Genomic DNA, 25892 nt, shown 5'->3' on the forward strand with positions numbered 1-25892 from the left:
GGGGAACATGACTGCTGAGGCTCACGTTGCCTTTTTCCGCCATCTAGTCCGGGCTCTTCTGTAGCTTCCAGGGACCCCCCCCCCCAGGCCCGGGTGGGCAGTGAGTGGCCTTACCCAGCAGGACTCTGCTCCCTGCATGTCCCCTCTGTGTCCCCATCCCCCACACCGTCCTCGGGCTTTGGGCTGAGGCAGGGCTGTTCCTGTACGTACCAGCCTCCTTACGTGTGCATTTTTCCTCTATGATTTTTCCTGTTTTGATGAAACACTGCTCTTGGCTGTGCAGGTTCCCAAGAGGGGACGGAGGCCCTGGCCTGGCCGGCCGGCCAGCCGGTCGTTCAGGAACTTTGCTCCCAGGCCCAGCCCCACACCCTGCCCGGATTCCTCCGGAGCCATAACCTTCCTGCTCTGTGTGAATGGGGCCCGCCCCTCCCCCACCCTCAACTCCCAGGGTTCCCAAGGCCACCTCCTTATCTCTCTTGCCAGCTGACTGAAAAAGGCTGCATTCCAGCCAGAAATTAGCCTCGCCCCCCTCCTTTCTGTTTTCTTCCAGACTGGGGGTGAGAGAGAGAGAGACAGAGACAGAGACAGTTCATGATCCACGGTCACCTGGTTTGCAGGCTGCCTGTAGGAAAGGGACAGAAATGGTGCAGTACATTATCCCATTCATTCATTCACCTGTTCAGCCATCCATCAAATGCACTGAGCACCTACTACGTGCCAGGCGTTGTTCGAGGCACTGGGTATGAAAAGAGTGGAAGTTAAAAAGTGTCACGTAGGTTACAGTGCCATCTGCCCGCCCTGTGAATTGCAGCTGTTCTCACTGGCTCTTACTTTGCAGGTTAGAACTGAGGCTCTGAGAGCGGATACAGGTGCCCTGGGGCCGCCCCCTCTGTGGGGATCACTTTTAAAGCTCCCCTTCCTTGGCTGAGCTGACTGTGGACTAGATTCCAGTGCTTGCTATCTGCCCTGATCAGGTGTCGTTGGGCAGGAGACAGCTCGGCTAATAGGGGGTGGCTCCAGGGTCTGGAAGCCAGGCGACTCTAACTCCAAAGCCAGTTCTTTGGGGCTCTCGATGACCTGTTGGCCTGGTTCTCTCCATTGCTTTTTTTCCCTGCTGCGTTTCTGGCCTCTAAGCTGTGCTGTGCCACAGGCCGTGTCTTAATCACCCCACTCTGCCAGAGGTGCTTTTGTCGAAAGTATTTGTCCTGAGTAATTCCAAGCTTTAGGTCTCACCTTTGACGCACACGTTTACCCAGCCCGTCCTCCTGCATTACTTATTCACTCTTCAAAAAAAAAAAAAAATTCAGTGTGGGGCCCTGTGACAGAGACAGGAGGGACAAGTGAGCCAGACACGCCCCTGTCCTCAGGGAGCTCACAGGTAAAAGAGGCAGTGGGCGGGCCGAGGGCCTGGGGAAGCTGGAGATCAGCTGATGGGAGTAGCCCCCTCTCACTAGCATTCTCAGGGCATCTGGGCCCTGCCTTCTCCCATCTATGAGCTCATGTAGTCCTCATGGCCACCCCGAGGCGGTGGGTAGGTCTGTTGTTATAAATATTTTGTGCATTGGGAAGCTGAGGCACAGAGAGGTTAACTAGCTTGCTCAGGGTCGCTTGGCTAGTGGCAGAGCCAAGATTTGAACCCAGGCATCCCAGCTCCCAAGTCTGGGCTCTTCACCTCAGCGCCATCGTGCATGACTGTGAACTTGCTAGATAGAGAAGTGCAACAGCATGTGCAAACCTCAGCACTGCGAAAGAAAACGGACTGCGTCAGGCTTGTGTGGCAGAATTGAAGCCAGTGGGCACCTGGACAGAGCAGTCCTTGGGCTGGTGCCAAGCGCAGGTCCCAGGGTCAGGGCAGGAAGAGGGACCGGAGTTCAGTCCTCCCAGAGTGGGACTTCTTCATAATCTCGCCCTGTGTGAGGAAGCAGTCCAGGGTGTTAGCCACACCTGTGTTTCTTTGTGAGCACAGAAACATCTCCCAAAGCCAGACCCTGAGTTCCGCAGGGCTTGGAGCTCTGCCTGAGGTCCTGGGCTGGTGCTGGTGGAGGAGGAAGGGCCTGGCGAGGGCGGATGTAGGCTTGGCCAGCCTCGGCCGGGGCCCAGCTCTGTTGCTGGCCGCTGGGGTCACTCTGGGTGAAACGTGGTCCGCCCTCCTGGACACTCAGTGCTCTGCTTTAAATCCAGCTCAGAGAACAATCCAGAACCCGTTCTTTGGCCTGCAGCGCCCTGCATGGTCCGTCCTTCCCCGTCCTGGCTGGCCTCATTCTTGGTGACTTCCCCTCTCTGTGCTCCAGCCTTGAGGCCATTGCTTCTCCCCCACCTCACTCCCACCTCAGAGCACTGGTCATTCGCTCTGCTTAGAAGGCGGTTCCCAGGCGTTCAGCATGGGCAGCTGTTTCCCTCCCTTCAGGTCTTTGCTCAGAGGGACCTCCTCTGACCTCTCAGCCTGAAGTGTCCCCTGTCACTCTTTCAGAGCACCTTGTGTGCTCCTTTGTGGCTCTCAGCGTACTTCAAAATAATCACATCTCTCGTTTGTTAGTCAGATGTTGATTATATGTCCCCTTCGCAAGAAGAACGTCAATTCCTCAACTCATGGGCCTTGCCTGTCTTGTTCACCCCGTTTCCCAGCACCGCCCATGGTGCCTGCACTGGTGGGCCTTAAATATTGGCTGGCTAAATGAATGAGCCTCAGTCTTCTCCTCCATAAAATGGGAGAGCATCTTGCTGACCTACTAAAGTTGGTGTAAAGATTAAATGTGTGTGTTTAGGTTAAGGTGCCTGGCACACAGTAGGTACTTAGGATTGGTCAGTGAAGCCAGTGTTGAGGCCCAGGTGTGACTTACCAGCCTGGTTTGGACTCAGTGTAGACGGCAGAGCTGTGTTCTTTCCCAGAACACAGGAGGGGGCAGGAGGAGGTGAGGGAAGGAAAGAAGGAAAAGTCCTGGGGTGGAGTGGACTGGGTTTCAGCGAAAACATAGAAAGAGGTGGTTTATCTCAAGGCTGGCTTTGCCCACTGGAAAGTTTGTTAATTTCTGCCAAGGACTTTTATTTTTAAGACCAAAAAAAAAGGTGGGCACAGGTATCCCAGTTAATAAATGTAGAAAGAATGACGGAATTTGGAAGTCACCATTAGAACACCATGGTAATCACTGCTTCGGTTGAAATCCACTGATGTGCCCTAAAATTAGTGGGCAGAGTTTAAGCAGAAATGAGATATAGTCTCAGAGTATCTCCGCCCCCACCCCCCCAGCGGTCCCCCTCCAAATATTTAGTCCTTACAAAGGGGAAAAGAGGAACATAAAGCCGAGAATCCTGGCAGATCCCGTATGAGCCCAGTGATCAAGGCTAACATCGCCGGTAATAGGACATACGGCCACCATGTCCCCGGATGTGGCCCATTGACAAGTTCATGTCACTGCGGGGCTCTTCCCAGAAACACACAATCTGACTTAAATCACCAGAAAATATCAGACAAACCCAGTTTGAGAGGGATTCTACAGGACGACTGACCAACACTCTTTAAAAATGTCACAGTTATGACAGACAAGGCAGGACTTGGAACTGTCACAGATGGGAGGGGACACAGTAGCTGACTGTGGGACCCTGTCTTGGAGTCTAGACCAGTAAAGGACATTGACGGGACGACGGGTGAGACCCTCATGAAGCCTGCGGTTGCTTGATGGTATTGTACGAAGGTTAATTTCTTCGTTTTGAGAATTTTTCTGTGGTTTTCTATGGTTCCGTAAGATGTCAGCATTAGAGGAAGCTGCGTGAAGGGTGTGTGGGAACTTTCTGTTCTAGTTCCTTAACTCTCCTGTAACAGTCACATGATCTCGAAATAAAAAGCTAAGAAGGACGGCATGAGATTAGGAGGAAAGATAAAGATGTACAGAAGAGAAAAATGTGAGTGGGGACTTGGTGGCATCAGACCACACAAAGGAGCATGTGTTTGTAGAAACGCCCTGGGATGGTGACAGGAGCACATACCTTTCGGTTGTAAAATCCTGTTTTCCTGAAGAATTTTTAGCAGCTGGTTGGTGGGTGGGCCTTGGCTTTGCTCTTCCTTAAGGGGATCTGGTCCCCCACACCCCCCAGTTCTGTCACCGCTTGCTCAGCAGGGGGTGTGTCCCTTTTGTGAAGCCCATTGATGTCAGGCTGTGCAAAACCAAGGCAGGGTTCCCCAACCACACACCAGGGAAGTTCTTAGCCATGTTTGCCAAATTCCAACCGCTCCTGGACCACCTTCACACTTTTTGCTGTATCTGTCTAGCTCTGTGCATACTGTTATAAACTTTATATTTTATTTACATGAGGTGATAAAAGACCTACTAGTACCAAATGAGACTTTCTCCTGTGCGCGTTCAAGAGAAGTGAGACGGCAGTGACTCCCTCACTAAGTGATCCATGCTATTTGTCACCCTGTCCAGGTTCCACTGAAGACCATCTTTTGCAGGACCACTGCAAAGCTCCCCCAGAGCCACCTGGCCCGTCCTGAGGGACAGGAAGTAAAAGGCTCTGGGCCCAGCTGGCCGCATTGTCAGCCTGGGCAGCCCTGAGGCCCCCTGCGGCCTGGCCCAACTCTTTCTTCCAGCCCCAGGAATTCATCGCTGACTGTGTAGGTCCAAGTCTGAAGCCACTTCCTCTAGGCAACTGTCCCTCATCTTCTCGCCTTCAGAGAAATTGGGCCCTTAAGGAAAAAACCAAACACCTGACTTTCTTGGAAATATTAGAATTATTCTCATAGTGCCTTATTGTTCCTATCTAATTCCAAGAACTGGGCTTTGCCACATTGAGCTGGCACCTGCTTTGTCATAGAGTTGTGTAGCATTCAACAGATCAGGGCTTTTAATTGCTGTTGACATCTACACTTTGTAAGAAATTCATTGTATACCACAACCCAGCATACAATATATAAAAACTCAACAATGTTAACTTGATTATAGTCAATGTAAACATATTTTCTATTCTATTGTAATCTTTTTTTTTTTTAATTCTGGTTTGCAACCCACTAACTTGATTTCTAAGCCGTACTAATTGGTCTGAACGTCCAGTTGGTGAAACATTGTTCTAGAGAGCGAAAGCATGAACCATAATAACAGATCCCATGTTTTTGAGTACAGGAAAACCTTGGATTGTGAGCAACGCGGTTTGTGAGTGTTCCGCAAGACAAGCAAACACTTCTAATACATGTTAACGTGGTAAACGAGCGATGTCTTGCAATGCGAGTAGTTTGTTTCCAGAACGACTTATGCTCGCAAACCAAGGTATTACTGTACTTAGTAGATGCCAGTGCCGAACACTGTCTTGTTTGATCCCGACCTCGTTGGCACATCAGACTACTGAGTCTCAGAGACAGGTGCCACGTAGCCCAGCTCACACAGCAGAAAGGGCAGAACCAGAATTCCCCCACCTGGTTGCCCATGTCCTCCGGGCCTTGGAACATTCCCCTGTGTGTCTACCATTGAGCCTTGCTCAAGATTGTCCCCAGAGGAGGTGTTGGTGGAAACACGAATGACAGAAGCAAACATCAAGTTGGCATAAAAAGAAATTTATAAACAGCCTCTTTCATATTATTCTGTGCCCATCCAAGGGGTTCCCAAACCTGGCCTATGATTTGATTTTTTTCTTCTTCTTCAAATTTTAAGTTTTAAATTGAGGTATAGCTGACCATAAAGTGTCCTCATCTTAAGTATACAGCTGGATAGCTTTTTAAATACATACTGTTTGGCCGCCCCCCGATGAGACAGATTTCCAGCACCCTGGAAAGCTCCCTCGGGCCCCATCCCAGTCGGTACGCCCACCAAGAGGGAACCCTTCTAACTTCCCTCACTGTTGATTAATTTTGCCTGTCCTCCCGTGTCGCATAAATGGGATCCTACAGTATGTGTATGTGTGTAGCGGTCTTCTTTTATTCGGTATAACACCCGTGGGTTTTACCCATGTTGCTGTGTATATCCGTAATTCATTTGTTTCAGTTTTGTGGTGCCTGATTTGGGGGAGGTACTTTTAAGCTCTTTAAAGAACTTTTTCGTCGAATATTATAGACACATCAAATAGCATAGAAAATAATCTATGCCCATCTACCATTTTAAGAACCAAACCTTAAGCCCCCATATTCCTCTTCTGCTTTCACATTTCCATCTTTGGTGTATCCCCACCGCCCCACCCCCCACCCCCGGATGACTACTCTCCTAAATGTGGTGGTGATCGTCGTTGTGCATGTCAGTACATTTTTACTACCTGTGTATGAATTCTTAATGGATCCTTAATTTGAGTGAGTGTGCATGTATATGTGTGTGCGCGCGCGCATATGAACTTTTTTTTTTTTTTTTGGCATTGTTCAGCCCAGATAAAAAACAACTTATTTTTTTAATGTTCCAAGACTTTCTGGAATTCAGAACCTCAGCTCTGTGCTATTGAGGTCAAGAGCGTTGGAGCCGAGTCCAGGAGGAAAGGCCAGCCGGGGAGGGAAAGGAAGAGAGCACAGTGGGGAAGAGGCCAGGGGGTTGGGGGTGTTTGGAGGAGATCTCCCAGACTGTGTAAAGCAGCTGTAATTGGGGGATCCTCGGGGCCCCTGCCTTCATATCTTGGAGCTATGGGGAGCCCAACATACCCCTCATTCTGACCTGATTTCCTGGGTCCACTGGTGCCGGCCACTTCTGCTGAACCCGCCCTCAGAGGGACTTGTGGGGCGGAGCGAGGCGCTCCTTTGGGACAAACATGCTTATTGTGGCCCTCTGTACCTCACAGCCTCGGGTACTCGTAGTCACAGGTAAGGCGGTGAGCGCCCACGCACAGGGCCAGGCACTGTGACTAAATAAACACGCTTTATGTAGTAGTACCCGGACCCCCTTAGAGCAACCCAGTGAGGTGGGCACTGTTTGACAGACTGGGAAACTGAGGCACAAGGCAGTGAAGTAAATTCCCTAAGGCCACAGCTAGCAAGTGGCGGAGCTGGGTCTCACACCCAGAAAGGCTAGCTCACGTGGTGTCTCGAGGGCCTAGCCCAGCGCCCCGAGCCGAGTAGATACTAGTGATGTTTGCGGAGTCGATGTTGAACGAATGAGCAACAATGCAGACGCAGGGCTGTGGGAAGCCATCCATGAGGAGGCCCCCAAGTGGCGTCTCTGCAAATCCGAGGCATTGGTGGGTCCAGAAGCCAAGGGTTTGAGTCTCAGCTCCAGTGCTCCTTAGCAGTGCCACCTCTGGGGACCTTCATCCTTCTCTCCTGGAAAGTGGAGACTATGACAGCCCCTCCCTCCCAGGATCACTGGGCCTGCATGGTCAGGATGTGACACATCACAGACCTTTCAGGGTACAGGTGGGCCTCCCTAGTGGGTGGGTCCCAAAGACCAAGGTCGTCCTGCGGGGGAGCACAGGAGCCATTGTTCAGGCCCATTGGATTCACAGGTGGGCACACACAAGCTGACTGACCTGCCTGGCGCTGCCCCTTAACTTTCCTGTGTCTGTGGTTCTCCCCTCAGAGGCCGCAGGAACAATGCTGACTGGCCTTGGCTGCTGTCTCCGCCTTTCAGCCCTCTGCTGTCATTTGACACCTAGAAGACAGCCAGCCAGGCCTTGGCCGGCTGCAGAGGTGTCACCACCCCTGGTTGGTCCTGGCTGTGTCCTGGCTGGGCAGGACAGCTCTCGCCTCCCCCCACTCTCACTCTGTGTTGAAGCCACCCTTCCTGGCTGGTAGTAACCAGCGGGATCTCATCCCCAGCCTCACATAGCCCCACTGTTGACCTCTGCGTTCTGCACTCAGCAGGGCGGTTTGCAGGAAATCCAAGGACCTCTCCCTCATAGCCTGGAACCAAGCTTCTGTGAGTGCCTCCTAGGTGCCCAGGGCTCTTTCTGCATTCCAGTTATTGATCGCATTTGTTTCTCAAAATCACGCTAGGAGAGAGGTGTAAATCCCCCCCACCCCCGCCATTTTACAGGTGAGTAAACTGAGGTTCAAAGAGGTCTAGCCAGTTGCTAGACCTAAGCACGGTCAGCATTTGAAATCCGGCCTGGGTTGTCTGCACCCCCCCCCCCCCCATGCTGCTTTTGTAGAGAGAAGGCAAAAATCAGCCCGTGAATCCTGACAGCCACAGTACTGGTGATAGATGATCATTGCAGCCAGCACCTGCCGCGTGCGTGCTCTGGCTGTGAGCTGTAATCACTGCCTTCCACATACAGCCCTCACTTCTCTGAGGCAGTCAGTCTTTTTATCCCCATCTTACACATGAAAAACACTGGCGGTTCAGAGAAAAATCTGTCCAGAAGCATGCAGTGAATGCATGATGGGGGAGAGCCCTGCATACGCACACCTTGGGGATTGATAAACCAGGTACGCGGTGGTCCATCCAGACCCTGGAATATTATTCAGTGCTAGAAGAAAAAAAAATGAGCTACCATGCCCTGAAGAGAGATGGAGGAACCTTAAATGCATATTACTGAGCGAAAGAAGCCAATCTGAAAAGGCTGCCTACTGTATGAGTCCAGCTATGTGACATTTTGGAAAAGGGAAAACTGTGGAGACAGTAAGAGATGAGGAGTTGCCCGAGGTGGGGGGCGGGACGAATAGGCAGAGCTCAGAGGATATTTAGGGCAGTGAAACCATTCTGTGCACATGGTAATGATGGATATATGTCATCATACCTTTGTCCAAACCCATAGAATGTGCAGCCGCAGCAGTGAGCCTTCGTGATAACTATGGACTCCAGGTGATAATGACATGTCAATCTAGGTCCATCCACTGTAGCAAAGTCCCACCGTGGAGAGAGATGTTGATAATGGGAGCGGCTGGGCATGTAGGGAAAATCTCTGTACCTTCCACTGGATTTTGCTAACACTGCTCTAAACAATAGTCTATTTTTAAAAAAGCAAACAAGTATACAATGTACTTGGTGCTTGAGCAGTCACCAGCCTGACCCCCTGGCCTGTGTTCTTCCCACCAACCCCGCCCGCAATGAAGTGATGGGGGCGTGGCTCGGCAGTTGGGGGGGGGGCTTCCCTGGCTGGATTATCTGTGGGCTCCTCTTTTCCAGCAGTTCTTCCAGGCCTGCTGTGAGGCCTGCACTCTGTGGGGAGTCGGAGGGAAGCAGCGGTTGCAGCTAGGTGACCAGAGGAGGCCGAGGGGATGGCAGCCGCACCCTGGGGCTCTGCCAGGGGGTGGATTGATCCTCCCACTTGGGGATAGAGGAGGAGGAGGTGAGGGAGGTGGTAACCGCATTCTTTGGTCCCCATTCCCCGGGACAGTGTGTGCTCAGGCTGGCCTCGCCGCTGCCAGGGCGTTGCAAAATTCAGGCTCAGTTGAATCAATGTCCTTTGGAAAAGTACATTTTGCTCAGGAGCCAAGAAAAATGGAAGACTCTGCAGGCGGCACACTGAAGCCGAGAGCCAGCCATGACTCACACCAAGTGGAAGGGAGGAGGAGGGCTGCGCGCGGGGCAGGCCACGGCCCTCGCGTGGGCCCGGGCTCCCTCTGGTGCCAGGCCCCTGGCCGGCTGAGGCCCTCCGCGGGGACAGTGTGTGTGTGTGTGTGTGCTGTGGGCCGCATCCTCAGTTGGCTTTGTCAGGGCTCAGACCCCCCCCCCCCCTCGCTGTTTAGAAAAGGTTTTGTCCCTAAGAAGCTATAGACAGAGTGAATCGCTGTAAAAATCAAATTTTCTTATTGACTTGTGCTATTGGTTTAGAGATGACTTCCCTCTAAGAAAAGTCTTTGGTAGATAATAGCTCCAAAAGCCTAAAGATTTAGGGGCTCCTCAGTGTCATGAGAAGAGCCCCAGATGGGACTCACAGATATTTCTCACTTTTGACATTAGGAAATGTGGTGTTGCTTCCTGGACCTCAGTGTTCCTGCCTGAAAAATAGGCCTGGACTAAATCGGCCTTGAGAATACCCAGGAAGCACGTCGCTAGCGTACGCATCCCCATGTCCTCGGCAGACATCGCTTTGCTAATCCATGTCAGCACTTGCACACCAAGCCCGTTGTCACCCTTAGCAGCTGGGCTGCTAAGTCTCCAGGCCAAACCTGAGCCACAGAAGTGTTTTTCGTGATTTGCATATTGTTTTATTTAAACAGAAAACTAGGTACCGTCATTTTCAAATTGGTAATTTGCCATAAGACCCCACATTTCTGGTTGTTCCTGATCTGGCCACCCTGGGGCTCCTTGTTTCAGACACAGGCCAAGCCGGGCGACTTCCTACCTCTGTTAGATGGGCTCTGGACCCTCCAATTTGCCGCAGGTCCCACCTAACGCACTGCTCTCCTTGCCAGCACCTGCCTCACCGCAGTGGGCATTTTTCTGCGTGGGAGAATATTCTTTTTACGGAGACACGTAATGCCTGGCTGTCTCTCATTGGCTGACATGCGCAGCTAGGTGATTGATGCCTGGGCCCATTAATTCATTTGGGATGCTCAGTGTTCCCTAGAACCTTTTTCAGAGGGAAAGGTATTTCCTATCTATGAATAATTGCTCCCTGGTGAATTTGTTTTATATTTTCATTTCCCCACGTAGGCTTTCCTTACAGCAAGGGCTCAGACAAGCCGTGAGCTAGTGAGGAAAGCCCCGGTGGAGGCAGATGTTGGACATGGGGGGCGGGGCGGAGGGCCCCTCCCCTGCCTGTCTCCCTCTCCCCCGCCTCTCTTGGGTCTCATCTGTGAAGTCTCATTGCTGGTGAGTGGTTAGGAGGCCAAGTGGCTCCCTGCAGGGACTCACCTGCATGTCTCAGGTGAGCTCCTCCTGGGAAAGACCCCCAGCCTTCTGTGGCTCAGTGGGCCCCTTGTTGCTTAAAAATGAGGCTCTCTACTTAAGATTGCAGTACCAGGCCCTGGGGACCCCAAGATGCAGAAGGCCAGTTTCTGCTCTTGGGAGAAGTCCACAGCTTCAAGGGGAAGACACCAATCGTAGACATAGTGGGCCGGTTGGTCGCTGATGATTGCGGTCCGCACACGTTAATGATACACACCATATGCCAGATGATGACAGGTAGAAGTTCAGGGGCTGTGGCAGCCCGGAAGAGGATTCCTCAGCTGCCTGGGACTGATGGAAACGGCTTCTCAGAGAAAAGGGTGAGAGGGCTGAGTTTTAAAGAATTTCCTGGGGCTTCTGACCTCACCTCCCACTCCAGCTGTATCAGCCTCCTTGCTGCTCTGGGAATCTGTCCTGCCTCAGGGCCTTTGCACTCGCTATCCTTTCCGCCTAGGATGCTCTTCCCTGGATATCCATATGGCTGCCCATCTCCCATAACTCAGACCTGTGTTTGCACGTCACCTTGTCAGGTGAGCCTTCTCTGATTCCCCTCACACCCCATCTGAAACAGCACCCACATGACACTTATCTCCTTAGCCTGTTTCGTGTTTCTTCATAGCACTTATCGGCGATGACATATATGAATTCATTTATTGTTTGTCTGCCCCACTAGGATGTAAGCTAGGTGAAGGCAGGGAGTTTCGTGTCTGTCCGTTGTTGTATTTCTAGCACCTAAAACAACGCGTGGTCCACAGTAGGCACTCAGTAATGACAGGAGAAAATGGATGAGCTGGTGAAGGAGTGAGAAGGGGTGATGCAGACAGAGGGTGCAATGCATGCAAAGGCACAGAATGGGCCCTTCATAACAAAAACTTTGTGGGGCAGTTGGATGGGGCGAGGGGTGGGTGTGCGGATAACACACAGACAGGGGCTCGCTAGCCCAGGACAGGTCTCCTAAAGACCCCGTCTTTGTTGTTTTCATTTACGACCTGTTTATTATAGAACAGCTGAAAAGTACTGAGATGTACCCAAATGCAAATGGCCACCAGCTAGCCTCTCACCCAGGCCGATGAGAACACTTTGATTCCTTTCCTTATGCCTTTTTTGCATGGGCTCGTCTGAAAAATCTCGCCTTTTAATTTGTGGGCCAGATCTCCCTTTCGAAAGCACACAGCTGGACCCAGCGCAGCCTAGTAACTTCCAGCTCAGACCTATAAGGGTGCAAACCACAGCTTTGCAGCGTACTGGCTGCAACACCTAGGGCTTCGCGAGCCGTGCACCCTAGCAGGAGCTGTCGCTCTACCTGAGACACCCTTCCACTCTCCCCCAGCCTCATTTCTGCTTGTTTTTCTAGACTTGGGGGCTCAGCCCGAGAGCCACCGTCTCTTCTGAGCTTCGGTTTCTTTTTCTGTAAAAACGGGGATGAACCTAGTTTTTGTATCTTAGATGATTCTGAGGAGTCGGTGAGATGACACCAGTTACGAGGCTGACTCTTCCCCTCCCCATGACACCCGGTCCCTCTCCGGCTTTTTTCTCTGTTGTACTTTCTTTGCCCTGCAAACCTTTTGAAAGCTTAATCCTGTCCTAGGCTTTCACCCCGCAGACCTGGCCAGAACTCAGCCTTGGTTTCTCAAGGTAGCAGAGAATGTCGTCCAAACGGTGGTGGGCTCACGACACAGAGTCAACTTGAACCCCCTGGGCAAGTGCGGGAGGAGGTCAAGGGACATTTGAGCCCCCCCCCCCCCGAAAGGGGCACCTCCCCCAGGTGTCTTGGCATGGCTGTCTTTCCCCCCAGTATTCTCCTTTTACACTTAAAAACACCGGCACCAATAGCTCCTTCCTTTTAAATCTGCCGAGGGCCGTACCCTGGCGGGGAGCCACGGCCATGAGAATCCAATCCCCGGAATAGTTCCTGCTGCTCAGCATTTAAATGCCGACTGTATTTTTATCCGATGATGGGTCACTTCTGAAACACACCCCCCTCATGTTCGGCCCCTCTAAGAATACATTTCCATTTATAGCGTCTGCCCTCGGGATGTTGTGTCCTGGGCTGAGGCCGGCAGCCGCGGCCTGTTTCCAGTGATTTGGAAACGCTTCGGGGCCCTTGCTGTCCCTCAGCCTGCGCTCCCTGTGGCCTTGACAGCAGAAAGCCTGACTCCCAGCCAAACTCAGGCTCCAACACTAGGCCTTGCCTCTTTCTGTGAGAGTATGAGCTCATCGGGCTGTTGCAGGTGGGGGACGCAAATGGGGATGAGGAGACCCCCGTCCAGCTGTGCTGTGCCCAGGCCTCAGGGTGGCACCACTTAGCAGTACGGGACCCTTCCTCCTTCACTCGCTGGCCGAGTGCCCACGGCCTGCTGTTTCGCCAGGCTCTATGTGGGCACAGGAGGACAAGAGACAGCCAAGGCCCCCGAGGGCCAGTGTGAGACTTTGGGGAGGCCGCAGAGGGACTGCAGAGAGTCAGTCCAGTCCTGATGCTGCTGCTTGCTGGCTGTGTGAGCTCAGGCAAGCGGCTCAGCCTCTCTGAGTCTCGATTCCCACATTTGTTGACGGTATCTCATGGGTGGTGGGGAGGGTTTAGTGGGATAGAGTAGGTCGAGTCTGTAAGCAGCGCTTGTCCTGTGGAGCAGGAGCCCAGGAAAAGCCAAGCCCCTTTCCCACCCCTGTGCTGACCTGTGGGGGTCGTCACAAGCTGAAAGTTTGGGAAAATAAATTTGAAGTTGGAAACAAACACACGGCTTATGACTTACCAGTTCTAGCACCGGCAGCTCTTGAGCTGTGCTGGTTCCTGCCCTCCTGACCCCATTCTCTGGCAGGGCCTGGAATCTGCAAATTTACCCGTCGTCCCAGTGGACTCTGAGGCCCACAGACCACACTTTGAGAAGCGCTGTCTCCTTCATCCATTCCACAAGTATTTCTGCGGACCAGCTGTGTGCCTGGGGCTTTTCTAGGCCCTGGGAATAGAGAGGCACTCAAAAGCAGGCGAGGTCCCTGCTGTCTTGTACCTTATATTTTAACAGTGGATTGGGGCAGTGAACAAATACACAAAATACAGCATACTATCAGGTAGTGACCTTAAATGCTATGAAGAAAAAGCAGAGGAAGGAAATCAAAGATCAGAGGGGTGTTTCAGTTGGTGGCCAGGCCTGGCCTCTCTGAGTAGGTGGCATTTGAATATAAATTTAATGACATGAGGGAACAGACCATGCAACTATCTCAGGGAAGAACATTCCAGATAGAACGACAAAGGCCACGGGCCTGAAGTGGGAGCAAGGGACAGCTGGCATGAGGATGTGGAGCTGGAAGACTGGTGCCCCCACCCGCCCTCTGCTGGAGCCGGGCCCAGCTGGCAGGGAGCTGCTCCTGGCTGAGCCACTGCTGAGGGCGTGAGGAACCTGTGTCATTAAGAGTCTTCTATAAAGCAACAGCTATTTGTTTCTTACCTATTTTTCCTGTCGCTAGAGAGCTCAAAACTAGTATCTGCCACTGTTGTGCAAAATCCTGAATTCTAACAGGTGAAGGGCGTGGTCTGGTCTGGCCCAGGGAGGCCTCCATCTTTTTGCCAATAGACCATCTGAAACGCACTCTGAGAATCTCGCGGTCGCCTTCCTGATCAGCTCCTTTTACTTTCTTGCTCATCATCCTTGCCCCGGCAGCCAGCACGGTGCGTCTCACCACTTCTCGGGCACTTGGAAACCCCAGGAGGACACAGATGGCGACTTGGAAGGACTCTGGAGACCTTGTCACACTGTAACACAAAATGCAGCTGCCCTTTCTGTGTTGCAAATGTGCAAGTGTGGATTCCACACCCCCTGGGGTTCCTCGTACCTCTGTTGTTTTGGGATCCTAGAGCAGGTTTTGTTTGGGAAGCTGTTGAGCTTTGATCTGGGCATGTGCAGTGTGATCGGCCGGCGGATGCCCCTGGGAATGAGGAAGCTCTGTGGGTATTACTGTGTGAGCTCCAGAGGACGGGGCCACATTTGTCAATGTGACTTTCTCCTGGATCTCTGGCACTTGGCACAATAAATCGAGGCGTAGAAGAGTTGACTGTGGGAGTTAAAAGAGAAAGGGCCCGAACACAGCCCCTAGGGGGCTATGCCCGGATATCAGGGGCAGGAGGAGGAGGAGGAGGAGCAGGAGCAGACAGAGAGGATGCTGAAGATTGGGGCTGCTTTAGGCAGCCAAGAGAAGAGAGGTCCAAGAAGGACAGTCAGTAGGCTCAGTGTGGGGGCAGCACTGAGGAGAGCCAATGGCCCCTGGCCCTGAGTGACTCTTGGGTGATCTTAGCTAGAGCAGGAAGAGAGAATGGGTGAGGGGGGTTCGTGTCAGACTGCTGTGGGATAAGGATGAGATGGAAGGTGAGATGTGAGGTTTTTCTTCCTAGGCCAATTGTTGAGAAGTGGGCTGTGTGCTCCCTGTCACATCACATTGAGTGGTACATAATAACTGGTTGACTTCTCTTTGACATGCTAAGATTGACCATTGGATGCAGGCGGCAGTCGCCTGATCCATTGATTACGGAATTTCTCATCATTGCTGATATTTGCCTAGATCCAGTGTTTTTCATCAGAGGATGCAGTGATGGTTTTTAACAATTCTGTCAGTCTTTCCACTTTATTCTTTGAAATTATTCTACAAAATAGAACTTCGCCCTTATCAACTAATTGGTTACCTAGAAAAACATTTTATGTATAAAATAAGTCAACATACGTGCTTTCCCTTTATTTACCAATTTCAGAATAATGAGTTGGTGGCCTCGCATCTCCAAAGGTGTCCAGTGAGGCTTTTTTGTTTTTGGAAGTATCATGATGAACTCACAGATTGCTTGATGTATTTAATGTGTTTCAGTCATGGCTGTCATTAAAAAAATTATTTTCCCAACAGCTTTATTGAGGTGTAATTGATATACAATAAACTTTACATATTTGAAGTGTACAATTTGAGAAATTTGACATATGTGTACACCCATGAAACCATCATCACAATCAAGAGAGAGATCACCTCCCAGAGTTTCCCCGTGCCCGTCCCTGCCTCCCTCCCCAGGCAACTGGTGATCTGCTATCACTCTAGATCACTTTGCACCTTCTAGAATTTTATACAGATGGAATCGTACCGTATGTGCCCTGGTTTGTCTTTCATTCAGCATAATTATTTTGAGAATCGTTTATATTGTTGCTCAAATCGATACTCCACTGCTTTTTATTGCTGAGTAAAATAGTCCATTGTGTGGATATGCCATAACTTGTCTACCCATTTGCCTATTGATGGACATTTGGGTTGTTGCCAGTTTGTGGCTATTACAAATTAAGCTTCCATGAATATTAACACATGTGTGTGTATGGGAATATGCTCTCGTTTCTCTTGGGTAAATGCCTAGGGGTGGAAAGGCTGGATCCGATGGTAGGTATATGTTTATCTGACAGACTTGCTTCTGTAGTGGTTGTACCACTTGTCTTTCCCACCAGCAATGTCTGAGCGTTCCAGTTGCTGCACATTCTCACCAACACTTGCTATGTTCAGTATTTATAATTTTATCCATTCTAATAGGTATAGAATAGTAGTATCTCACTGTGGTTTTAATTCTCATTTCCCCAGTGACTTTAATGTTAGCATCATTTCATGTGGTTATTCACCATCAGTAAATCTTTGGTGAAATGTCTGTTCAAATCTTTTGCCCAGTTTTTAATGGGTTGTTTTTTTTCTTACTGCTGAGTTTTGAGAGTTTCTTTATACTACATATAAATCCTTTATCAGACACGTGGGTTACATATATTTATCCCAGTCTGTTGCTTGTCTTTTCCTTCTTTTAATGGTGCCTTTCATAGAGCAGACGTTTTTAATCTTGATGAAGCCTTATTTACCAATTTTATGAATCCTGCTTTTAGTGTCTTCTCTTAAAAAAAATAAAAAAATCTTTGCCTAACCTACGATCACAAAGATTTTCTCATTTTCTTCTAGAAGATTTATAGTAAGCCTTGAAGTCAGATCCAACTGTGTTCTTTTTTCAGAGCTGTTTTGTCTATTCTGAGTCCTCTGTGTTTCCATACAAATCTTAGACTCAGCTTGTCAATTTCTACAAAAATGCTTGCTGGGATTTTGTTTGGGATTGAGTTGAATCTGCAGATCAATTGGGAGAGAAATGCCATCTTAGTAGTAGTGAGTCTTCTGACCCATTAACACAATATATTTCTCCATTTATTTAGGTCTTCTTTAATTTCCCTCACCAATGTTTTAGAGTTTTCCATATCTGGGTCTTGTACTTCTTTTGTCAAATTTATCTCTAAATATTTAATAGTTTTCATGCATTTCCTAAGAATAATAGGAGTAACCATTGTGTTAGCTTTTAGTTACACCTTCTATTGTTTCTTTCTAAAGATACCAGCAAGGATGTAAATTTATTTTTATCCACCCCCCACCCCACCCCCACACAAACACACAGATAAAATTGAACAGAACACAGTGTTCAAAGTTCGCTTTTTTCTCTTTCTGTGTGGAGACCTTTCTCACTCTCCTTTACTGCTGCATCACCCTCCACTTTATGGATAGTCTGTAGTTATGAACCAGTCCCCGTGGATAGACGTTTGGATAGCCTCCAGTCTTTTGCTATTACAGCTGGGGCTGTGGTGAATAGCCCTGTGCACACGTCGTTTTATGTTTTCACCTGGAATTTACTGAATGCAATTAACTGGCCAAGCCCTGTATGACCCACAGGTGGTTTAGGAACAAACCTGACCTGCACTAGCCCAGCAGGAGTGGAAGACCCCGCAGCCATCTCGGGGCTGGGCCAGGAATGAATATATATTGGGTTGTCAGAAAAGTCATGACGTATTTTTTTCTATGTTTTTCATTGCAAAAATGTGTCAGGACTTTTCTGACAACTCTATCTATCTATCTATCATCTATCTATCTATCTATCTATCTATGTATCTATATATCTATCTATCATCTATCTATCTCCACAGAGCCCAGTGAGGTGGGAGAGGCTGCCTCCGGAGGGGCCTTCTGAATTTCAGTGGTCAGATGTATTCCCCTTCCTCTTTGGCCAGACTAGGTGGCTTTTGAGGGAAGGAGGGATTGGGGGGGGGGTGTTGGACAGGACTTTGTGGTCAGAGTGGGTATTCTGACATGGGAGAGGTCACAGGTGGAGGTGAGTGGACCTGGGAGGCTAGCCTGTAGATAGAGACCTCCACATGGGCACCGAGATTTGGGGAGAGAACCGCAGGGGATGGGCTGGAGGGAGAAAAAGTTGAGTGTATTAGTGTTGCATGCAGAGAGTCATCACCCAAACCTCCTGCAAATCTAGGAGGTCGTCTCCCTGTCCCAGGTAGGCCTGTGGCGCAGTGGTTAGACACAGATGCCCTGGAGCCAGACTTGGGAGTTCAGGTCCTGCCCCTGCCCCTTCTAGTGACGTGGCAACAAGGATGGTGTCTGCCACACGCGAAAGCCCGCACAATGGGGCCAGCAGTGAGGCTGCGAGCGCTACTGTTACTATTATTCCTCCCTCAAAGCTCCTCCATCTGGGCTGGAGATGGAGACAGACGTTTATTTTCCTTCCTTTTGACAGAGGGAGGAGTGATGTGAGCTCATATTAGCAGTTTGAATGTCAAGGACGGGATGGGGGTGCGGTGAGAGGGATTCTAGGCCTCGTTGGAACTGGTGCCTGCAGGGCTCGGCTCTGGTGCGTTCCACTTAGCTCTGTGTGTTCTCCAGCACGCGCACACGTACACACACACCAGTGGTGCTCGGTAAGGTGAAGGAAATGAGCAAGTGAGGAAACAAGTACGCTTTTTACCCGACTCCCTGACACTTGGTGCTGAGGGCTCTGACAGTCTGGTGGGTAGGGCTGACCAAACCCAAGTGCCAACTAAAACCGTTGCTGGCTATTTTTGGGACAGATGACCCACCACTTCCAATGACTTGCTCCTACATGGCCTCTAATTTCATTAAGCCTCGGAAACAGTGACATCACAAGTGCCTCCTGGTAGCCGCCCACATATGGCGAACCACAGAATGATCTGAGATTCGTCTAGAAGAGCAGGGCAGAAGCGAGGTCCGAAGCAGCAAACGTTAAAATAGCAAAGCTGAGGCATTCTGCTATGAAAAGAAATTACAGAGCAACTCCATTAGTCAGACATTTCCAGCGGCAGTTTTCCTTGCTTGGGAATGGGAGAAGACTTACGCCTGTTTATTTTAGGTGAGGTTATGCAGCCATTCCTCGCCCTGTTGGCTCGCTGTGGCCCGCAGAGCGAATTTCTGTTGAGTAAATTCTCTACTCTCATTGACCTCCAGTGCCCATGTATGTTTTATCCTAAGGAGCAATGAACTTACGAGGCACGGATTTGGCACCTTTTTGATTAAATGGGTGACACATGTACTTACCGTACCACTAGAGAAAGGCACAAATCCACACGGACTTAATTTTTTTCCCTGTGGGGTCCTTTGCCCGGTTCTTTCCAAGTAGGCTCTGCCTTCTCAGGCACAGAGCAAAAAGGGAGAGGGAAAGACTGCTTAATTCTGATTCCTGGTCGGCACAGGGGGCGGTCAAGGCTGGGCCAGGCCTTCACCCAGCAGGAGCAGAGGTGACGGAGGCGTCTCAGAGAGGGCGCAGGCTCGATGGGAAAATAAGCTTCCGACCTGTGACGTTTTGGTCTGCGCACAACAGGATTTTTCTGATTGAGCGTGAAGGACACTTTGGGCCCATAATCCTTTGTTACGGGGCTGTCCTGTGCGTTGTAGGATGTTTATCAGCATCCCGGGCCTCTACTCACTAGGTACCAGTAGCATCCTTAGTGTGACAACCAAAAACGTCTCCAGACATCGTCATCTATCCCCTAGGAGACAAAATCGCCCCTGATTGAGAACCACTAGCACAAGTGATAACAAAGATTTCACCAGCTTTTTAGTGGTTTGTTTTTGTTTTAAATACTCTGACTCTAATTATACCTTGAACTGGGCAAGTCGCCCCTCTTCTTGGGGCTTCCGCTGTCTCATCTGTAAAATGAGGGGGTTGGACGCTGTGATCTCAGAGTCCAACCTGACAGTGGACAGTGTGAAGGGCAGGCGGCCCCGGTGGGGTCTGTGATTGAATCCTGTCCCAGCAGGTGGAAAACCTTGTCCACCTCGCCACACTCACTGCTCCCGTTCTCCTGGCATCCAGGTCAGTCTTTCCTAAGTCCAGTTGATGATTCTCTTGCTTTTATGAGAGCCCATTTTGACTTTTTTTTTTAAGTGAAAATTTCTGAATATCTACAAAAGTGGAAGAGCCCCGGGGACCCGTCACCCCGCTTGCCCACCATCCATTTCATTTTAACCTTGTTCCTAAGGCCAGCCAGCGGGCCTTTTCTCTGTGCAGATTCATTCACAGACTCATGCGTTCAGGTCAGTTCCCCAAGGACCTGGATTGGGCAGGGCTGAGCAACAGGAGGCCTAGGTCCTGCCGTCGAGAAACTCACGGCCCAGTGTGGGGACAGGGAGAGAGCATTTTTCATTTGACAACCGTAACGAATCCATCCTTTAGCTCTCTCTGTTCGAGACGAAGCAATTTCAGTCTTTTAACCTTTCTCCCTAAGAAGTATTTCCCACCCACATGGTCCTGGTTGGTCTCTGCTTTGTTGGGGAAAGCAGCAAGAACATACACCAGGCCCGGATTCAGATCCCTGCTGTGGCACTTCGTAGGTGTGTGAGCTTAGCCACGGGCCTCTCCGAGCCTCATCTGTAAAATGGGTTAGCAATCCCTAACTCGCAGGTTGGCTGAGAGAATTGGATGAGAACATGCTGGTCGAGGGTCTTGCATGAGCCAGGCACAAACTGGGTGTCCACTAAGCATCCCTTTCCCCTCCCCCGTTCCCCTTGCCCTTTCTTCCACATTCTTTTGACTGAGTGGCCACAGGTTATCTCATCACCCCATCATGCAGTGAGGGGCTGACTAATGTGAGCCTCAGAGGACAGACGGCTCACTTCCTGGTCTGTCACATGCCTGGGTTCTCACTACCCTCCCAGTAGCCCATTTTCTTCATGACATTCACTGCTGACTCACTTGGCTTGTGGTCAGCTCTGAACCCAGGGTCTTTTTCAGCTCCCCCTTTTTCCCACCACCACTCCTCAGCTTGGATTTGTGGCATGGGAATGGGAATAGGATCCTTGTTAGAGAACATTCTGTGTAGGTGGCCCTACACAGGGAGCCAAAGCCCTTGCTCGACTGGCAGCTTCATGAGGCCGGGGGCTGTGTCTCCATCAACCACTTTCATTTTTCCACCATCTAGAACACTGCCGGTAGGTACCTAGTAAATACCTGTTGAATGAATTAATGTATGTTGAACTGGTCCCTGTCTTCCAGGAGATTCGCACCTGCTCTGGGGCAGCATCCCTAGAAAATCAAATAAACAAAACCTCGTGACTTTAGTTTACCAATAATTGAGCTCTAAAATTGCTTTACACACGTGTGGACCCAGAGTTGGGTTTGAATCCCAACTAATCATGGGTGTGGTGACTTTGAGCAAGTTGCTTATGGCTAAGCCTTCGTCTTTCCCTTGGGAAAATGGGATATCAGTATCTGCCAGGGTTACTGTGAGAGTTAAATTTAAATATATATGTGCAAGAGCCCAGTGCGGGCTGGCGGTGATCTTGGTTTCGTGTCATTCACTCTTTCTGGAGCACGTACCTCCTTTGATGGCCATTGCCTCCTGTAGTTTGGTCCAAGTCTAACCTCCTCTCTTAGACCTTTGTTTACCCAGCCTTCCTCCCACGTCCCACCCCCAACAAAGACATACTCTGCCTGACACCCAGTACACTCAGCAAACATTTGTTAAGCCAGCTCGTCAAATTCAGATGCCTACAGGGACCAGGCATGTGTGAAGACAGCAGGCTGGGTCGGATTTTTATGTGAAATCTCCCCCTTACATTTTTAAAAAATTTCCTAAAGTTAATTTTTTTTTAACTTTTCATGTGGAAATAATTTCCGACTTGCAAAAAAAAAATTTGCAAACAGAATACAAAAACTTCCCATGTTCCTTTACCCAAGTTTCTCTAAATGTTATCACTTTATATAACCAAATACCATTATCAAAACCAGGAAAACAGCACTGTGCAGTACGAGTAACTAATCTACAGATCTAACTCAGGTCCCCTCCGTTGTCCGATGATGTCCTTTTTCTGATCCAGGACATCCTGCACGATTTGGTTGTCCTGTCTCTCCTGCCTCTTCCAATCTCTGACAGTTCCTTAGTCGTTACTTGCCCCCGTGACCTTGGTACTTTTGACAGATGCTGGCCCACCATTTTGCAGCGTGGTCCTCAGTTTGGATTTGTGTGTTGTTTTCATATGATTCATTTGAGCTTGTGCATTTGGAGCAAGATCCTCGCAGGAGTGATGGTGTGCTCTCCCCAACACATCATATCAGGAGGCACGTGACATGTCTCCTTACTGGTGACACTCCCTTGGTTACTATGCTGTCTGCCAAGTTTCTCCTCTGGAAAGTTGCTCTTTTTCCTTTTGTAGTGAGGACAGGCTTTGTGGGGAGGTATTTTGAAGGCATGTAAATAGCCAGTTCCTCAACAAACTTCTGATTTATTCATTTCTTCATTTATATCTATATAGAGTCTTACCTTTCTATTTTCTCCAATGGGTTGTAATCTGTGGCTCTGATTAGTGATTTTAATGTTCGCATTGCCCTTTCGTGGCCAGTGGGGCCCCTGTAAGCTGGCTTCTTGTCCTCTTCATACAGCCCCATCTTTCTTGCTTTCTGACATAAAATGATGCTCCAAGGTCACCTCGTGTTTTCCCTGCCCAACCCTGGAGCTAGCCGTTGCTCCAAGGAGCTGCTCCTTTTGGGTAAAGAATGATATTTAGAAGCCGAGGTTTGCGTGCCAGACGTGCCCTTTGTTCCTGGCTGTCACTGGTCCTGGACCGTCTCTATGGAACGAGTTGGGAAATGTATGTATAGATGATGTGTATGCACCCTCATGGATATTTCTGTATTTATACATGTTGAAAACCATGAATTCACAGCGATTCTTTCATTTCCACTCCCCATCACAGGGTTTATTCTGCTTTTCTCTCTGTGCACCTCCCTTCCCCGACAGTGAGGCACCTGGCCCCCAACATCCTCACTGTATTTACTTATCGGATTGGTCCCCCTGTACGGAACAGTCTCCTGTCTTTCCTTCCTCCCCCTTGCCGGGTTCTGACACTGTGCCTTGGGCCACCCCCACCTTGTCACCCTGAGCTGCCTCGGACTTCCCATAAAACTCCCAGTTTTGGAATGATGGTCGATATATCTTTAAAACTGTGAGGCCCAGTTTCTGCCCGTGGGCCTCGGATGGTGACTGGTAGTAACTGGACCAGGAAGCTGGATTGCCAGCCCCTCCCACCTCTGGGGACCACGCCCCCCGCCCCCCTTCCAGCACCACGTGCAGGTGAACGCAGCCTCCAGCACACCAGGTTAGACTCTCCTCTTGCCTCTGCTTTTGCTGTTCTCACTACCTGGGCTGCTCTTTACCTGAACCCACCCTTCCTGCCACCCTCCTGCTCTGTTCAGACATCGCCTCCTGTAGGAAGCTTCACGGGTTACCCCAGGTACCCTATGCTAGGTTCTCTGGTGCCTTCAGCGAACCCCACGATGGAGCATGGGGCTGATTTCATCTCCGTGTCCTAGTGCCTAAAAGAGGGCCCAGCGCATAGTAGGTGGTCATAAATGTTGCTCACATGAGCATTAATGATAGTAACAGCAGTGCTCAAGTAGAACTTCCGGGGTACCAAGCACGTTCTAAGTACTTCATGTGCTCTGAGTCATTCGGTCATAACCCTTATGCTGTGAGATAGTTACTGTTGTTGCCCCATTTTATAGGGGGAGGAACTGAGGCACAGGGAGGTTAAGTAAGTGATGTGCCCAAGGTCACATTTGAGCCCAGGCAGGGTGACTGCACAGTTCCTGCCGTTGCCTCTCAAATGCCTCTCACGGTGAAAGCGGTCAGCGTCCTCAGCATGCGGGAGCTGAGTAGCTATGGATTGCTGAGTCCTGTGGACCTCACCCTCGCAACCACATTCCCAGCCTGTTTCTAGTGCCCAAGCACCTGGCTGAGCAGGCAGGAGAGAAAGTGGCACCTTTTACCTCGGTGGCCCACAGGACTAGTTTCTCCCCTGAGGTCTTAGGAAACTGAGCACGTTTCACATGTTGTTAGAGTGAGCACACGGGAGTCAAGTATCAGATCTTACGCAAGGTTTCCAAGTCATTGCATTGGGTTGGCAGGGCACTGACACTCTTGCCCAATCACCAAAGGGGAAGCACACGCTGGCCCGTCACCCCCGAGGGCCAGAGCGGCAGCTCTTCAAGCCACGCTGTACCAGAGAGCCTGGGAACATGGTGCGTGGCCTTAGAGTGTCGTCAGAACTCGCCGTGTGATAGCTGCCTGCTCAGGGTCCAGTGCAGGGGAGGAAGCCAAGCGTGTGAGGAGCCTCCCGTGGGAACGCTGCCTGTCAAATCTGCCAGGCGTTTATTTCCCTTACACCTCTCAGTAGCCTACTGGGGTCTGGTAATAGTAGCCCTGTTTTTACAGACAAGAAAACTGAGGCTCAGAGAGGGCAAGTCATTTGCCTAAAGTCACCCAGCGAGGAAGGAGACCAGTCAAGATTTGAACCCAATCTTACCTCTTCAACAGCTGCCCAGACTTAAACCCATAGAGTCTGTCTGACTCCAAAACCCCAAATCCTTCTGCCGTACCCCACAACCCCTGTGTCTGCTCTGATGGGCTCCCAATGAAAGAAACGCTCCTGCGTCTGGGCCGGAAACCCACATTAAATAGGGTCCAGAGCCAGCAGCACAAGCTGATGCGGAGACTGTGGGCCCCAGGCAGGATTTGATGTTAACCCCGTGCCTTGGAGTTCAGAAGACTCTCCAGGAGCCTGGGGAAGTGGGGAGTGGAAACAGGAGGACGAGGACGAGGTGGAGGCGGGAGGGGAAGAGGGGGTGGAGAATTGACGCCGGCACGATTGCAGCAGTGCTGTCATGGAACTCAGGAAAGACTGCGTTTCCCGTTCCCTGCAACGTCAGAGAAACCTGAGACCCGGGGGTCAGTTTGTTCCACAAATGCCTGTTGAGCGCCAACTATGCGCCAGGCCCATGCTAGGGTCTGGGGACATGGCGGGGGACAAAACCTCCCCAGGCCCCTGCCCTTATAGGGGTGACATTCTGATGGGAGGGAGACCAACCAAGAAACGTAACCAAATGAGGGGTCAGGGTCCTCTTGGGTGCTGATAAGTGTCATGAGGAAGTGTGCCAAGGGTAAGGACAGTGTGGGGGCTGGGGGTCCCATCAGAGGGGGTGTCCCAAGGGAGCTGGTTCTGGGAAGAGCTGTGGCTTGCCAAGCCATGTGGCACACCAGCCAGCACCATGTACCCTGCTGCCTGAGACCCGTCCTAAGTGCCTGCCTCACCTCTGTCCCCTTCGCTCTCTGCAGGTTTGACATCTACAGGAAGGTGCCCAAGGACCTTACGCAGCCGACGTACACCGGGGCCATCAGTGAGTAGCTGCCCTTCTCGCCCTTGCCCCTCAGACCCCTCCCCACCCCCCATACCTGTGCCCTCTCTCCCTGCGCAGAACTGCGGGGCCAGGGAGGAAAGGGGAGGGAAGGAGGGGAGACGTGATGGGCATCTCGCCAGGCCCTCCACAGCGTTGCTCGTCTCATCCCTGTGCTCAGCGTAACCTGTAAGGCATAGGCGGCATCTGAGTGGGTGGGTACGCCAGAAACCACTACTTCCTGCCCTGGGAGAGGAGACGGGGGCTCAGGGATCAGGAAGAGACTTATTTTTCTCTTTATACCTTTTTAAACTAGTTGTGTTTTTGACATAATCATGTCTTTAACCATTTTTAAAAAATAAAAATCCCACCCAGATTTTGGTTCCTTTGATCCTTCATTAAAAGGGGCCCCAGAGCTCCTTAGAGAAATGGCTGATTCCAGGGCTAGGGCAGGAAGGGTACAAAATAAGCCGAGAACGTCTTGTGCCAGAAAGCAAAGAACTCTCCGGATTAAAACAAGGATGGGACGTGTCCGCAGGACACAGGAGCCAACCTGGAAGAGACCAAAGACCAATGCTGGGGCAGTTTTGAGTAACAAAATAATGGTATTACTGGCTTATAACCCAGAGAATTAAGAAAAAGAT

General features: G+C 50.5%; 1 protein-coding gene and 1 long non-coding RNA gene across 6 annotated transcripts in view; one reads left to right on the forward strand and one right to left on the reverse strand.

The window, feature by feature from the left end:
* Positions 1–25892, forward strand: part of ERGIC1 (endoplasmic reticulum-golgi intermediate compartment 1) — a 125380-nt gene that overhangs the window by 52846 nt on the left and 46642 nt on the right. For 4 of the 5 annotated variants that reach the window (XM_019635949.1, XM_019635947.1, XM_019635950.1 and 1 more), the window contains one exon: positions 25190–25251. In XM_019635949.1, the coding sequence (XP_019491494.1) occupies positions 25190–25251 (62 nt within the window). Of the gene's footprint in view, positions 1–3882; positions 3901–25189; positions 25252–25892 lie in introns of those variants that run through there. The other variant, XM_019635951.1, reaches the window with a different exon arrangement.
* On the reverse strand, positions 16314–25471 carry LOC109379394 (uncharacterized). Its single transcript, XR_002123186.1, has 3 exons — positions 25307–25471; positions 21028–21102; positions 16314–16853 (listed from the first exon to the last, which is right to left on the reverse strand). It is a non-coding gene; the product is annotated as an uncharacterized LOC109379394 (long non-coding RNA).

This window comes from Hipposideros armiger, unplaced genomic scaffold (assembly GCF_001890085.2).
Source record: "Hipposideros armiger isolate ML-2016 unplaced genomic scaffold, ASM189008v1 scaffold_25, whole genome shotgun sequence".
Lineage (NCBI taxonomy): Eukaryota > Metazoa > Chordata > Mammalia > Chiroptera > Hipposideridae > Hipposideros > Hipposideros armiger.